The 17,474-nt window shown below is 38.8% G+C and overlaps 1 protein-coding gene across 2 annotated transcripts in view; it reads left to right on the top strand.

The window, feature by feature from the left end:
* chchd6a (coiled-coil-helix-coiled-coil-helix domain containing 6a) overlaps positions 1 to 15,822 on the top strand; it is a 44,874-nt gene extending 29,052 nt beyond the window's left edge. For both annotated transcript variants that reach the window (XM_079477997.1, XM_079477996.1), the window contains one exon: positions 15,175 to 15,822. In XM_079477997.1, coding sequence (XP_079334123.1) covers positions 15,175 to 15,198 — 24 coding nt within the window. In that variant the 3' untranslated portion in view covers positions 15,199 to 15,822. The remainder of the gene's footprint in view (positions 1 to 15,174) is intronic.
* The last annotated feature ends 1,652 nt before the right edge of the window (positions 15,823 to 17,474 follow it).

The following is a 17,474-nucleotide window of genomic DNA, read 5'->3' as shown; positions in this document are numbered from 1 at the left end:
AATGTATTTATTGGATAAACCCATTGAGATGCACCATCTCGTTTTCAAGGGGGTTCTGATACATAGGTGTCACAAAACAAAACGGAGATAAAAATAAACATTTTATCGAAATAAAACAACAACAATAAATAAATAAAAAAATCATTATTATGAGCTTAAAAGAACCATTCACCCAAAAATAAAAATTCTGTCTTCACTTACCCTCGAGTATGATGAACACAAAAAAAGATATTTGGAAGAATGCTTGTAACCAAACAGTTCTTGGCCACCATTGACGGTCATAGTAGGAAAAATGACAATGGTAGTCAGAAGTACCCCAGAAATGTCTGCTTCCTACATATTATTTTGTGTTTAAAAGACATTTATAAAGCAATTTTTCCTACAATGGTAGTTAATGGTGGCCAATAAAAGTTTGGTTACAAGCATTTTTCCGAATATATTTCTCTGTGTTTCATCAGAACAAAGAAATTCAAACATACTTGAAACAACTCGCGGGTTAGTGAAGACAGAATTTTCATTTTTGGGTGTTCCTTTAATCTGCTGTATATGATTTTGCGGAAACGTACATCAACCTTCGTAAAGAAATGTATATAAATTACCCTGCAATTTAGTTTCAAACAGAGATGGCGCTAAAGATGCCAGAGATACCAATCCCAGGATTTAAAAAACCCATCTTGAATCATTTTTGTGCTCCATCCCAACAATTTTTTACGCAAACTGTACAACCTTACTTCGGATCTGAATCTGACCCCACGACAGTGCTTTTGTGACTAGTTGACTTCATACAGTCAACAAACCGCTATGTCTTTCAGTACACAATCACCTCTCAGTCCGTGGTGTCCTCTCTGCAACACTGTTGCTATATTGATACTTTTGAAGGTATTAATTCTTTTGAAGTTTTGATGTTCGGTTGTAGCCAGGCAACAGTAGAATAATGGCTTCACTCCATCACACCCCCAGTTGCAGGTATCGTGTGTGTGTGCGGGGACGGGGTTACTGGCTCACTTGCACACATTGCACTCAGGGAGTGTGTGATAATCACTGCCATGGCAACGGCCCTCAGTACCAGGATGTGGATCTGGCCTGTCGGTCGCTCACTACTGCTGGTGGTGGTTTATCGCTCTCGCATCCTCCCCCCACCCCAATATTTTCTCCACGTTCGTCTATAAATCCTCTCTCTTTTTCTGTGCATGTTAGTGTTGAACGCAGGTGTCGGCAGTTGATTTGAACTTCGTTTAATTGCTATTATTTAGCCCTACTCAATTGTAAATATTTTTGTTGTTTGGCCGATTTATTCTTCTTTGCGTTGGCTTTTTGCCTAGAATATGATTATTAATAATAAAAGGTTGTTTGATCAAGAGGTTTTGTTTGATCAAGCGGGTGCGCACGCATACGTGCAGTCGCACGCTGGGTCTTTGTGCGTTCAACTTTTCACAAAAGCAGAGAATAGCTACTGCAACGAAAGCACAAAAATCCCGATCAATCGTATTCGCTTGTCATCGATCCTTATTCTCGACGCACAGGTTTTTTTTGCTCATTGAGTGAAATTCCCCAGCGTTCATACCTGCTGAATAGGAAGACTGAATATTAAAATGACGCACACTTTTCTTTTTCCAAATATAACCGTTCAACGTTGTCATTTCAAACCTGTAAGTCTTTCTTTCCTCAAAGCAAGACTAAGTGAGAATTGAACAGATTATCTGCTCTTTTTCCACACAATGAAAGTAGAAAAGAACACACTCCTAGGCTCCAAAAAAGTGTCAAAAAAGCATTGTTAGAGGTTCAATAAAATCCAAACTAATGGTAGTTTTGTGTGATAAAAAGACTAGCTCTCGTATCTTATTTGAGATGCACCACTGCAGAGTTTGGCAGTAATCATCCTTTTCGTATGGAAAAGCGTGACATAAACATCTCTTTTTGCGTAACATCTCTTTTGCGTTCCACAGAACAGTACAGCCATAGGAGTTCAACGAATTAAGGGTGATTAAATAACGAAGTGACTTTCATTTTTGGGTTAATAACAGACGTATCAGCTTTTAAAACAATTAACTCTTGGTGAGGTTGGTCCGCTCTGGATCATATTTTTTTTCCAAGCATTTGTGTTACCTGCCAATATTTTAGAACAGACATCTTTGCCTTGAAGTGTGAAATAAAACGCAGTCAACCTTGATATAATCTGACTTCATTTAATTAGAATCCAGCCATAAAACATACGATAAGTAGTGACATTTAGTGCAATGATTTAGCTACATATGGGTGTATTATGAAACGCATGTTATATATTTACATATTAGTTAAATGAACTGAAATCGGGGTCTGTGGTCTTTGCATATTGACAATAATCAGGACATGCTTTATGACGGTACTGGCAACCCTTACAATTTGTTGATGTGTTAGGCACATTGACATGAAGTTATTTTATTTATACACTACTGTTTGAAAGTTTAGAGTCACTTAATCCTTTATTATTTATATTTTCTCAACATTTTAAAATAATAGTGTAAACTATGGAAAAATGGTAATTAGAAAATAGAATACATTAAATATAAATATAATTACAAAATTAAAGTTATAGTTGTAGCATCTTTAATAAATGTAATTACAAAATTAAAGTTATAATTGTAGCATCTTTAATAAATATAATTACATTGGCACAGTAAAATATGCTACTTCATGTTTATATTATTTCAGTCAGGTGACCCTAACCTTCGACCTGCACTGTAAAAAGCTTTTTTTATATTGTAAAATAAAATGTTTATGTGAAATTACATGTTTTTCATGTTTTTTCTTTTGAATTTGCAGTCTTATCTGTAATTGTTTTACCCTAATTCAGATAAACATGAAAAATCTGTCAAATAACATTTTTGTACTGTCTGGATATGGTTATGTGTTGAACGTGTTCAATTTGTCTTGAAGAAATGCAGGTAAAGTTTTGTTTAGGAACCTTCTAGTCAACGATTTGGTCCACCATTTATTAAATATTTAATATTAAATTAAAATATTTAGTTTTGCGTGTTCTTTTTAAAACCACAGATCAAAGACAGGGCTTCTCATCATAGCAGCTCCCCGACAGCAGTTAGAGGTTACAGAAGCCCTTATTAGAGAAACTCTCTCTTGCGCTTGACACACTTCACTTTGGGAAAACCACATACCGGGGAATGAAGGAAGACTGAGGGAGAGAAGTGGAGAGGGAGGCCGGGAGCGAACCCTACGTTCTCCATCTGAGGGCTCATGCTTCTCTGGGCATTGTCTGGGATAATGACTCCGAAATTGGCTGATTCCTTCACCCTGCACCGGGATTCTCCAGTCATTTAGGGCCAAAGCCAGATGACATTGATGGGGATTGATGGTTTGAGCTTCCTTGCAGTAAGCACAGAGTGGAGGAAAGAGAGAGAGAGGGCCATAGAAAGATTAAGAGAGAAGGGATAAAGAATTTAGTAAGAAAGAATTGCAGCTAATGTTTGCCATAAGCATTTGTTTGTCACAAATCTTGAGGTAAAGAAACTACAAAATCAATTCTCATAGGGACAAAAGCATACAAATAATGTAAAATACAGTTTCATGGCCCATGACATTTTTATTGATCCAAGTTTTGGCAAAAAAGTGAATTTTGGACTTTCATTTGACTGTTAAGTAAATCGAGTCCAGTGTTTGTAGGCAAAGAAAGAGAGATACAGAGAAGATAAAACAAAGAGAGAGAGGCAGAGAAGGGAATAGGCTTGTTAACGCTGTGTATCTGACGCTGGATTGATGCTGCGGGGCAGCAAGGGCTGTTGTGTCAAGGCTAAACTTTTTGAGAGGCTGCCTGAAACTTTTAATGCTGTTTCTTCAGCACTAAATTTGCCCCCACAGCTGCAGCCCTGCAATCAGCATCACTGCCGAATCGAGGGCTTATGCCCCATGTGTTTGCGTGCGCGTGCGCATGTGTGTTGATTTGTGACAGTTCAGACCGGGCTCCTGTAACAGCGCCTGTCCACATAATGAAGAGGCAGCAGAGCTCAGATGAACAGTAAGATTCTGTTATAATGAGGCCGCATGGTCCTTATGAGACAGTTTAATGTGCTATAGTCAATAATGTAGTTTAATTGATTTTCATGTGAAACTGTTTTTGTCGGATAGCTTTTGAATGTTCTCTAAGACTATCTTGGTCGTAGACTTCTATTTTGGTTGTCTATTGGTTAAGAATCAATGTTATGTGTCTTTAATCTAGATTTAAATTGGGAGAGTGTGTCTGACCCTCGAATAGTATCCGGAAGGCTCTTCCAGATTTTAGGTGCTTCGTATGAAAAAGTTTGACGGTTCCCGCCTCCTTCCTTGCTTTTATTGAACCTTGTTACAGACATTTAATGTGCTTCTCCTTAAGCCACTCTTTGGTTGTCTTGGCAATATGTTTTGGATCTTTGTCATCCACGACCCATCTTCAGTGATCTAGTAAAGGGGAGGAGGTTCTCATCCAAAATTTTACGGTACATGGGCCAGCCCCTCAGCCCCTTAATGCGGTGAAGTCATCCTGTACCCGTTGGAGAGAAAAAACCCTAAAGCATAATGTTTCCAACACTGTCCTTCTCTGTAGGGATGGTGTTCTTGGGGTCATCAGCATTGCTCTCCCTCCAAAAACTGGAGTCCATTTTGGTCTTACAGCACTTTCTCCATTGCCTTTTCTGAATCATTTTGATGTTCGTTGTCAAACTTCAGATCAGCCAGGCTGACCTTCTTGGGCAGGAGGTCCTTGCATTTGCTTCAAGATTTCAATCTGTTGTGGTATAGCATGTTGCCAATGTTTGGCTTGATAACTGTGGTCCCAACTGTCTTGAAATCATTTACAAGCTTCTTCAGTGTAGTATCCCTTCTCATGATCATCTTTACCCCATTGGGGAAATGTCGCAGGGAGCTCCAGACTAAGGGCAATTGATAGTTATTTTGTATTTCTTCTATTTCCAAATAATGGCAACAACTGTTGTCTCCTCCTAACCAAACTTCTGTCTGTAACCTATTCAAGGTTTGTGCAGGTCTACTATCTTGTCCCTGACATCCTTTGAAATCTATTTGTTCTTGACCATGGTGGTAGAGTGGTTGAAATGGAAGATTTCTTTTGGCAGGCATCTTTTATATACTGTAAATAACAAGCTGATTTAGGAGTACTTTCTTAAAGTGACAGGACTAATCTGTGGTCCATATAGGCACATAACCAATCCGTGGAGCCAGATTTCTTGCTGGTTGGTAGGGGATCAAATACTTATTTACTGACTAGAATGCAAATCAATTTATAATATTTATATACATTTCTTCCCTTGATTTTCAAACAAACTTTCATCACTGTAGTTATCGAAGCCATAGGTTCTGCCAACTTTTTATGTAATGTCCTAAACTAGAACTAGTAAATTAAATATAAATGTAATTTCTGAAAGTACAGAACACAAATGGTTTTCTAAGCAACAATGCAATTTTACAGACTTGACAAAGGTTTTCCTGAGACATTTTCCTCTAATGTCTGAGACTTGACTGGCTGGGGATGTTCAGTTGTTTTGTTTATCAAGTCTTGCCTCCCAGAAACTCATCATCTCCTTTCTGCTTCCATTTCCCTGCTTTGTCCAAACTAATTCTGATGTCCATCTACAGGGGTCATTAAGGATCGAGTCAAAATAAGATGATCGATATTTTTAGAAACTCAATTTAGTTTCGTCACGTATTCATAGCCTACCTCAGTCGCGTGTCGTTACCCTTGCGCACCTGCGTGCTGCAGTTGATGCCAGGAAACTCAGATACGCGCGGACACATGAATTTCTGTATGAAATTATGGCGCAAGTTTGTGTGTTTGGACCGGTTAATATGTGCGACTGCATCACTTTTACAAGCGTGAATTAGGTCACGTTGGATAAGGACATAGATCCGTTTTTTATACAATTATACTGGGTCACAGCAGATTTATTCTTGGGCACGTGCCCCAGTAAAAGGGGTCTTGCGACGCCACTGCCTTTACTCCTCCATCCTATCTGGCACTCCGATTGTGATACACTTTACTCTGATCAGACAGAGTTTATTATTTGCCAGAGCTGTTTTACTCCTGTAATTTCGAGAGATGCTACCTTTCTTCATTAGGTTGAGTCGGAGGGACAGACTGGTGCTCCAGGGCCTTCCCATGATCCCCGACTGTTGCAACTCAGAGCCATGTGCGAGCGTGTATTCGATTCAGATCCAGTGTTGCTGGAATATTGCACGACAGCTTGTTATTTATTTGGACGTAAAGCGGGACACAAATGCAATGACTGGCAACAACTCCAGCACCCACTAACAAATAGTCAATACCAGTGTGGCCCAAGAGGGCATTGACAGCCAGTTAAAATAAATGGGTCATTCTGGAATAGATTATCCTGCATTATGCATCAAATAAAATGTTTCTGTTGTGTGTGATCGCTGGGTATGCGCTAGCACAAAATCTGTCTGGCTTTTCAATGAGAGGAAAGTGAAAATAAAAGGAGATAAATGGAAAGCTGAGACTTAAAGTGCAGAGTTGGATTGGGTCAAGGGTCAATCGATATTAGTTTGATATTCGTTTTGCTTTTCATCACTGATTAAATAATAATTTGTAAGCGATTGCTACGTTGACACAATGCATCACATTTATTCATTTAGTAGACACCTTTATCGAAAGCTAAATTTAGAGAGCGTTTAACATTTTGACAATAAATAAGTCATCAGATGAGTCATCAGTATCTTTTGCTCGGTTTAGACTGTTTCATCGGACACATGCACCTGGCTCGAAGTTAACTTCCTGCATTTGGTTGGTTTTAATAAAACAATTTATTTTACATTTCATTAATATTCATATTCATTTTTAATAATTATTGTATATTAATTTGATTAAATAAAATGTTTAATACTCAGCATATATTGATTCTTTGCGGAGGTCTACTGGAAGTTAAGTTTGGGCCACTTAAAGTTTTGTGTTGATGGTGGTCTGGGTAATGTGCAGTAATGTGCCACTGTAAAAAAAACTACTTGTAAGTCGCTTTGGATAAAATCGTCTGCCAAATGAATAAATGTAAATGTGTTTTAGTTTCATTTTTATCATTTTTGTAATGTGTTTTTGTCATTTCAATAATTTTTGATGTGGCTATATAGGTTGAAATAATTTGTTTCTTTAGGTTTATAATTGATTTCAATTTACAGAAAAGTTTCACTACACTACATATAACTTGAAAGCATGGATTCAAAGCCACACAATTCCAATTCTGATTGGACAATGTCTAAATAAAAAATCCCTCTTATTATATAAACATCTCTCCATTATTGCTCCCAACAACAGACTTCAATTGAACAGCAGTCACAAAGCTCATCCTTTACCATCATTTCAAGCCGATTCCTTTAAATCTCACAAACTCTGCCTTTCCCTCGCCACCTCTCTCGTTCTTTCTGTTGTAGGTGCAGATCTCTCCAGCCTCTATCCATCCATTCCACACAGTGGGATTATTGATTTCATTTTCATATTGCTCGCGGTCCACCGTTGTAAACAACCGTCCCCTCTTTTCAAAAAGTGAATTGATCCTCGGTCCGCTTGTGTTAGAAAAAAAACAATCAAAGCGCACACCATTCGCACACCCATTATCTTTCTTTTTCCGAGACGCCGCTCGTCCACTCTCTCTCTTTCTTTTGTGTCCTGAAATAATAGCGCTCGCATTGGCAAACAACATCAAGTATAATGCCGAGTTTGTTGGCGGCGCGGATTTGAAAAGTTTCTCGAACGTGCCACGCTAAAGTGCTTTGAATTCAGAGCAAACTTATTGTTCCAGCGGCACATTTACACAATATAATAGACGGCGGGAATTATCTTGTTTGCGATAATGGCTCAGAAAGCTTCACGTGGCCGTGCATTTTCGCACGGAGAAGGACCTTGAGGAAAGTGGATGGAGCTTTTTTCTTGATTTAATTTCTGTGAGAACGTGCGGAAGGCAAACACTGATTTACGCTGTATTGAAATGTACGGCATAGTCAGACTCTTGGAAACCTTTACATCGAAAAGGTACATTGCTGTAGGGATACAATAACATGCGTTAATGTATTCGGCCCCAGAGACGAACCGTGAGAGCGTGACTCTAACAACACGTATTCATTTACAACATTCTGCCTTTATCAAAGCCGCAAGAAAGAGTGCATTAACATTCAGTGTAATCTTTCCGGTCTCGTGGGAAAACGAACTAAGATATCTTTTAGTGTCTGTGTTGTTGATTAACTGAACATGTGGGAGCGGGCTGAAGAAACACTTAAATGGGTTTTAGAAGCTGTCGTGCTTTGCTGACTGCTTGTCTGTTGGCTAAAGGGATTACCGCGACATTTCTGCTTCCTGCCCCTCGTGATCAACTCTGATCAACCGTGCATGAAGCAGAAAAGTTTATTTTCTCGTCTGTTTGTCCAACAGTTTCTTTCCGTCAGGAAACATCAGGTTTGGAAGTTCTCTGTGCTTTAACCCTTTGTATTGCTATAATCTCGTTGACACCGACCCGGTGTACTTTGAAGCTTTAACCTGTAAATGTTTGTGTTTTTAAAATATGCATGTCAAACTATTATTTACGACTAATCGTATGCCAAATAAAAGGATTCGTTTACATTACATTAGATATATGTCTGTGTATTGTGTGTTTTTAATTATGCACTGTATATAAATACACACACATGTATGTATACAGTTAGGAAATATACATATACATTATATATCATTCATATGATGTTACAAATATTTATTATATAAATACATATATATTTTCTTAAATACATACATTCCTGTGTATATTTATAAATACATAGTTATAAGACACAGTAGACACGCGTATATTATGCAATCGAAAACGTTTTTGTTACTGTATATAAATACACACACATGTATGTATACAGTTAGGAAATATACATATACATTATATATCATTCATATGATGTTACAAATATTTATTATATAAATACATATATTTTCTTAAATGCATACATTCCTGTGTATATTTATAAACACATAGTTATTATACACAGTACACACACGTATAATATGCAATCGAAAGTGGTTTTGCATACGATTAGTCATGATTAATCACTTGACAGCCCCGGTTACAATTAAACAAAATACATGTATTTGAGAAAGTACGTTAAAAATAAGTGTTCAAAATCCTCTCCTTACCTTAAAATACTTATTTTTAACTAAATGATTTCAGCTGTTGAGTTTTTCAAAGGAAATGTCAGTTCGATGTCATGTGTCTCAACATACATATAAGTTCATTAAGCAACCCGCAAATCGAGTTTTTATGCTTTGAAAATGTATTGCATTCAGACGACAATGCATTTAAAACAGTGTTATTTTTATTATTATGTCACAAAGTTTGCTTAAGTTAGTTATGAAATGATCAAATTGGAAAATGCTGTTTTTGTGTTTCATCTTATTTCATCTTGGTGGTAAATCTTCACGCTAGTTTGCTTTTTTAAAAGGAGGCTTTGTTGTGAAAATAGATTCATTTTGAGTCTAGCTGCCGTCACATTGAAAGGATACTAGAACCAAAAGTGACTACACAATTCGTGCAACACAAAAAGATGGAATCAGAAAAGGCTCGATACACGACTCTTTACAGCCGTAATTCTCCATTCATACTTCGATCTGTACTTCTCTTTCTCTTCTCCAGCTCTTTCAATCGCTATTGTCTGCACTTTGTGCTATCAAACGGTATATCAAGCCCATTCTGAAGACTTCATTTTGGCTCAGACGTGCCACATGGCCTACGACCATCCTCACAAAGCCCTGAAGCTGCAGTCAGCGGGGATACAGAGGCCGGGTACCAGAAACACAATGGCCGGTATGACCTTTCCGTAGCCGTGCAGCAGTCGCGCCGCTCCGCCTTCCCTCTGATAACCCGATAATTATGGAGTCCACGCGGACAGACATTGTTCTGACAAAAAGCGCTTTAGATTTAAACTCAAGAATGTTTCCGATTTTGCTTTTGTAGATTTCACTGAGTAACTATGATAGATTTGGATCTTGTTTTTGCTAAATCACGCTCTCCAGGTGTAATAAAAGTGCATTAGGAACGGCTTTCTTGCTTTGTTACCCCGAATGGCTCTTTGTGCTGTTTCCCATTTGGCTCTGAACAAGGTGGTTCAATTTGTCTGTCTGGTCTCCAAAAAGCTCTCTCGTCTGTATTATTCTATTGAAGCTGTTAGGAAGAGCGGCAAATATTGCTCGGGCTGCCCATCACTCCATCCACAAAGGCTGGTTTGAAGTACCTCTGTGGACTGGCTTCAAAGACGGCGATATTTTTTTCACAGTTGTCATCAGGCATCATAAGGAGAGCAACCAAATTGTGTGTTTCTTAACCCACAACAAATAGGCTTTTCGTTTGTTTTTGTTGGCAGAATGAGCTTGTCATGTTCTAAACTATTGGAACGGAAAGGTATAACTGGTATGTATATTGTACAGTATATATCCAGTCCGGTGTCTGTTAAGTTTCAACAAAATCAAACCTCTGGAGTGACAAAGTCATTCAACAGCAACATGAAAGACTCACAGCAAGACAAGACACATGAAAACTGTGATAAGAATCCAGTTAATCATAAAAAGTACTTTTTGAACTTTTAAATACATAAATATTACTGATGTGTTGCTGAAAAGTGAATATGAACATGTTTCCTCTGCCGTATTTGAGGTCAGCAAAAATACAGAGCATCTTTTCTGTTAATTTTCATCAGTTTTCCTTTTCTGCAAATAAATGCACATAGAAATATCGTTAGTAGTTCACAGAATAAAACGAATGATCAATTTACATACATATTAATTTCCCTTTGATGTAAACATTTTACAGCTTTTAGCGTTTTCCTTATGTAGATATTATCATGTATTATACATTCATTGAATAAGATGATGTTGGATAAATGTTGTAGTTTGAGCCAGATGAAAATGCTTTCAAAAAATGAACCTTGCTTTTAGTTACAATATTCATAAAGGACTTTTTAGAATAATAATAATGATGTCACTAGAGCAAAGGGCATTTCAAGCTTGATGTCCAGAGATGAAGAGGGTAAAGGTCATGTATATATTCAGGCCTCCCCACAATGTCCTGTCACACCGGACATGATGTAGTGGCCGGAGAGCTTGGGGTCGCGAAACCCGTCTGACCTTTGAGAAAGTTGTGCTTGTGTTTGAAAAGGCTGGAAAGAATGCACATGTTTCCGACTTCCACATGTTGTGAAGTTCTCAGGAGAGCAATCCATTTTGCCATCAGTATGGGCAACTATATGGTAGTGTACATGTCAACCAATTTTCTATATTAATGCAATGTATCAAGAGGCTAGTAAATAAAGACCAAATAAGTTAAAGCATGTTATTGATTTTACTTTATTTGACTGTATTTCAATGAGCCTTTGGTTCTTAAGGCAACCAAAAATGTTCTTCTATGCCATCGCAGTCAAAAACCTTCCGTAGCGCATTTATTTTAGAGCGTACTGTAATGTTACCGTGGTATAAATTGACACGCGCTTTGATATATTTGGTCACACAGCCTACCCCCTATGGAGTCTAAGCAAGGTTGACTTCTTTTGAGATAAATTTACATACCCCAATTAAACGTCCCGCTAAATAAAAGGTGTTCAAAAAAAGAATTAGATCTAACCCATAATCACTTCCTATCAAACCCATTAAATGCTTTATTCAGGACGCGCCATACGCCAGATGTGTTTGTGAGCGCTTCCCCCCGCATTTTTGATCACCCGCGTCTGTGTGATTTATCTGACTCAGAAATGAAAGCAGCCGAGAGATCAGACAGTACATCAGAAGTGGGTGAAGTAAAATCAGCAGATCTGGCTCTCAGATTGAACCTGCTCGCTGTCGCCGCTGGCTATTTTTCATGCGCTCGACTCCTGCGCGGAGTTCAGAGACGAGCTCCCTCTCGGCCTTGTTTGTTTGTCTTGTTTGATCATTCTTCTTCATCTGCTTCTCTCCTGCTTGCCAGCGTAGCGACAGCAGCCGTCTCTCCCTCGCTCTTAACAAAGAGAAAGTTTAGACACAACATAGCGGAGAGGAGAGCGAGCGGTTAACAAAAGCGCAAACGCTTCGCCAGATTTCATCACTTTTCTGGTGGACGTCCAATTTGGGGTTGTTTAGGTTTGTGAGGTTGTGTTTGAATACGTTTGTCATTTCAGTTTGGAAAGCTGAATATGGTTATGCTTGTGCACGGTTCATTTCTGAAACATAATGACAGACCCGTTGTATAAGCAACTAGATTTATACAAAATTTACACGAGTCACAACTGATTTTTACTAGAAGATTTGTTGTAATGTGCTGTATGAATAGTATTACGAGTAATGAAAGTATCGTATTTATAATAGCAGAGGTAGTTTAGTGTTGTTATCTGGCTTTAAGGTTACAGATATAGAGAGTTCGAGACATTGACTTTGGAGTAGTTTTTTATTCAGCTGGCGTATATGGAAATATGGTTGTGAATACTAAACATTGGCATTTCAAAACCAAAGACTGCGAATACAGTAGTTGGGATGCACGATATTGAAGAACATTTCAAGTGTCATAACTTGCTGAATTATGTTATATACAATCTGAGTCTTCAGTTTTATTGCAGTTTTCTACATTAGCAATTAGCTTAAATTTGTATTTTTCATGTAAATTTAAATTTATTGCAATTTTGTTTTGTGCCTTTTTTTTATTTTCCATATGCATTTATTGTATTTGTAGTTACTTTTTAGGTTCCTTTTTATTTATTTTTGGTTAATAATTTCCCCTCAACTTGAACTTTTCAGTATATTGTTGAGGCAAGATTTCATTTTTTTTAGATTTGATAATTTTTTTAAATGTTATTAAAGCCCCTTTAAACCGGGATTTATGATAGTTTTACTTCCGTATTTTGACTCATTTTACGCAATTTCGAATGAGAAAAATAAGAGGGCGTGGCTTGCGCAGCAGACTGACAGATGGAGAGGAGGAGTTATTCGATGCACCGCCTATGCCATCAAACTTACATCATTTGAGATGGATAGTCACTAGAGGGCAGATGTGCATTTTCAGATTTTAACTGATGATTATAAGGGCACATGAATTTTAAAACGAGATTGACCCACACTATTATGCTATATACAATAAATGCTGCAATATTTCATATTCCAGTATTTATAGTAATAATAATAATATTGAGACAGATTCTTTATTTTATTTCAATTAACAGAATTGTTTTAATACTTTAATAACCTTGTGTACAGTATACCATACGATAATGCTCTAGATTTGTAAAATCAATTTGAATCTTATAACCAACATACATTTTTCCTATTCTTTCCTATCGCTGATAGTCTTCTGCATACATTGTTTGTGTTATTTCCATCAACCGAAATCTCCGAAAACACATTCAGTTATCAAAAAACATTGTGATATACATTTTATTTTATAGGTATCTTCGAATCCCCTTTACGCCTCTTTGGGTGACATCAAATGTTATATTCTCACATATGAAATCAGTTTTTGCTCATTCATACTCCCTTTTTCTTCCTGCCCACCGTTTGTCCTTCACTTACCATGCGTTGCGATGAATCCGTCACGACTGTGATATCGATCCCTCAGCTTTCTTATTCATGTCTTATGTTTCTCTGCCCCGCACCTTCTGACGACACCCACACCTCGCCGCCATTAACCGCAGGTCAATACACCGCACTGGCACAGTAGGTCCTACTGTTAGGTCCATTGTAATCATCTCTATATCTCCCACTCTTAGTTCAGCCTTCCCTGCACTGGTTGTTAGCTCCCCGTTGTGATCCGGGGGGTCCTCGGGGGGGTTATCAGAATTGGATTCTCTGCTCAAACACTAGCTTAGGCTGCTTTCGACCACAGGGAAAGACAGTCCGATCGATAAGGGACTGAGACTTATTCAAGCCCGCTGAGCCGACAATGGCCCCGTGCCGAAAACCGTAGGAGGCGACCGCTGGGCAGGTTCCTCGCGACGTTCTGTAAGTGGTATGAGTGTTAGAGAGTGTGCTTTGCTGAATTAAAAATGTCTGTATATAGCCTGCATTCATGAACATCACAGTGAGCTAAGAAATAACCTCTGAACTATAAAAAACTATTTGATATTTGTTTAGAGACTTCTCGGAGGCATGGGGGCGGTAATTGGTATCAATGCTGAAAGTTCTGACCCGGGCGATTTGTAACTACTGGGTGAAAGACGGTAAAGCTGCAGAGGTTAAACTGGCCCTTGGTGCGTCTGACAGGTTGCCATTAATTAAGTCTCCGTCTTCGTTTCGCCTGCGTTTATGCCAAGGAACCTCTGAAGTAATAGTTATGTGGATCGCTACGAATGTGAGTGATGTCATCGTAATGTCCTCCCTTTCGCCGGATTCTCTTTGTTTCTGCGTTCTCCTCTCTTTCCCTGTCCTCCCTCCATCTCCTGCTGCCCTCCTCTCTGGCACATAGCCTCTGTAATGTATGGAGAACCTCGTATCACTGGAATTAAGGGTCCTGACCTTTTGTGGGTGATTATTAGCCATACGATGGAAGCCACCCCCTCGCCCGTGTTGGCCTGAATTGACTGCACTTCTTTACTGTAATGTTTTTTTGTAGTAGCGTTTTCTTTCAGCCCTGGGATACCTTCACCTGATGCTGTGAGGTTTTTTGAGTGAACAGCCCTACAGTGTGACTTTATTCAATATTCTGTGTGCTGGACTATATGTGTACATCTGTGATATTTTCATGTAAACTAGGCCTGTCAAACTATCAATCATGGTGAATCGCATCCAGAATTAAGCTTGTGTTTACATAACAAATGTCTTTGTACTGTGCATATTATTTTTGTTATAATTTATGAACAGGAAAACATACATGGACAATACATGGATCTATATATTAAGGAAAGATCTAGGTGTTTTTATTTATATTTACAAATAATTAAAATGCCACGTAAACATTTCTTAAATATATGCATGTATGTTTTTATAAATACAAAATGAATATGCGCAGTATAAAGACATATTTCTGTAAACTTTTATTGTGGTTGCGATTAATCGTGATTAATCATTGACAGTCCTAATGTAAACTTATGACCCCCGACCATCGTATATTGATATATATATATTGCATATATAAGTTTCTCCAGAATGCTTTTCAGTATATCACACCTTTCTCTTTCATTCTCTCCCTTTCCGAACAGAATCTGTTGGTGAATCACGGTTAAGGAACGGCGCCGTCTTACCTGTCTCTCTCATTCATCTGTGCGTCTGGTTTCACGGATCGCTTCATCTTCAGCCTTTCTACCCAATTACCATCTGATCCCGTGGCTCCCGGTTGCACTACAGTGTACTGAACAGGCTAAATGTTACAGGACGCAAAGAGTATTTAAATGATTTTCAACAGCACTGAGAATGAGACTGAAGACGTGCAAGGCTCGATTTTTTTTATAAGAGTATACTCAGGAAATCCTGATGCTTTTATTTGTCAGGATTTTATTTATGCATTGTATTTCATTAAACCATATCTTCATAAATGGAGAACTGTTAGCGGAGAGTCTTTATTTTTTCCTTCGCTTAACTACATGTTGTTCCAAACTTGTACGCTTTTTATTTTGTATATTTTGTTAAAGGTGCAGTGTATGAAATTTAGAGGCATCGAGTGGCGAATTGCAACCAACGGCCCTTTCGAACACTACTGGACGAAGATGTCGTCATGTTTTTGCTGAAGGAGATAAGGTGTCATTATTCCAGACGTTATTATTTTAATGGGAGACTTAAACGGCATATGGATTCACAAGTACATAGATTTTCATTTTTGACTGAACTGTTTCTCAAATCAAGCCACATTGAAATAAACAAAGAACAAAACGTAGCGATGGCATTGCCTGTAACCTATTTTCACAAAGATGATATCGTTTGTAGCAAGAAGAGAGATACATATGTGATTGATCTGCGAGCGGCGACACGCTTTTGGTGTCATACACACAAGCACACGCAACTTTTTTTCAATTTGTTGCTTGTGACATGGTCGGGTCTCCCATGTGAGCTCAGGCAATTATGGCGAGATGGCATCACACACACAACCCTCAATTATCCGGCTGACACGCACTGCATCTCCACGCTGGGTTCAGACGGTGTCAGAATACACACACCTCTCTGTCAGACCTAATAAGGTTCTCAATCCATGCTCGCAGGATTGACTTGGGAATTACCTTGTTAAGGATACAGCCGAGCTGAGGCAGGTTTCCTTTGCTGTATGCGTGTAAGTGTGGGCGGTCTTTCATTATACGCTGTGGAGAGCAGGCAGTGATCCATTGTTTTGGGGTAAATGATTTGCATCTTTTTATGTATAAATTCACACGCAAACCTTCAGTGTTAACATGAAACGGTATTCGCAAGCCGTTTTACTGATGCAATGTGAGAGAAATACAATATTGCAAAGTTTGAGTTTATCCATCAAAAATGTGAAGTTACCCTTGAGAGCATCTCAATTCAAATTGTGTTTGTGTGCTGGACGGAAATGTTTGTCACGCACCACTGAGATATCCAGAAAGGCTTTGACATAATTCGAAATAATCAGCAGGTAATAACACAGGGTGCTTGCGTGCGAGAAACCGTGGGACACCTTTAATACAGCGCTCACACAGTCAGCAGAAGTGTCCTGTTCTGTGCTGTGAGGACAAGATGGCAGGCGATAGCAGGAGCTGGAAGAGGCCGGAGGTTAACACAATAAGTGCTCCATCATACGGCAATGAGGTGACAGCTCTGCCATACACAGCACACATGAGAGAGAAAGAGCAGCTGGACTTCACTGCACACCTCTGACACATGCCTGCTAATCACTTATAACGTCTGATACACACCCGACCCATCTTTACACAAGCACTGGGATCATATGCAAGCAGAGACTCCTATAGAATATAAACAGGCTATTTTGCAAGCCCAGAAGATGCTTTTAATAATCTACGTAACATGCATACAAATGTATAATGCGTCTTTGTGAACAAAGGGCAATGACATCAATTTTCCAAGGTTGCACATCACTTTAAGCCCTATATAGAAACAAGTGAAGTTTTTGAGTGAGTAGATGATCTGATCCTAAATGCATAAATCATACTGACAGTTGAACTAAGCAGGCTTTGATCACAACAAATAAAATGATATTCTTTCTACCAGCTGATCCCTCCAGTAACCCACTCCCAGTCTCCGTTGATCCACTCTCTCTCTTCTTTCTCTCCCCAGGCCTCACTCGCTGCCAGCTCAATCTCAGTCCATCCCGAGCATGTGCCCCTGACATTTGGATTGTGCTAACGTCCAGTCCCTTTGGGCAAACACAGACTGGCTGTGGTTGTCGAGCGTGCTGTTATTACCATCATGTTGTGTGTGCCATCGCCACCCTCCTCCCCCTCCTCCGGAGGCCGACCTGGACCGGTGCACACAGACCCTTCTGCATTTGAGCTACAGCACAACACTGCTTCACAGATATATATATATATATAAA

The sequence above is a fragment of the Barbatula barbatula genome, assembly GCF_947034865.1.
Source record: "Barbatula barbatula genome assembly, chromosome: 17".
In the NCBI taxonomy this organism is placed as follows: domain Eukaryota; kingdom Metazoa; phylum Chordata; class Actinopteri; order Cypriniformes; family Nemacheilidae; genus Barbatula; species Barbatula barbatula.
This window is presented reverse-complemented; position numbering and strand designations above follow the sequence as displayed.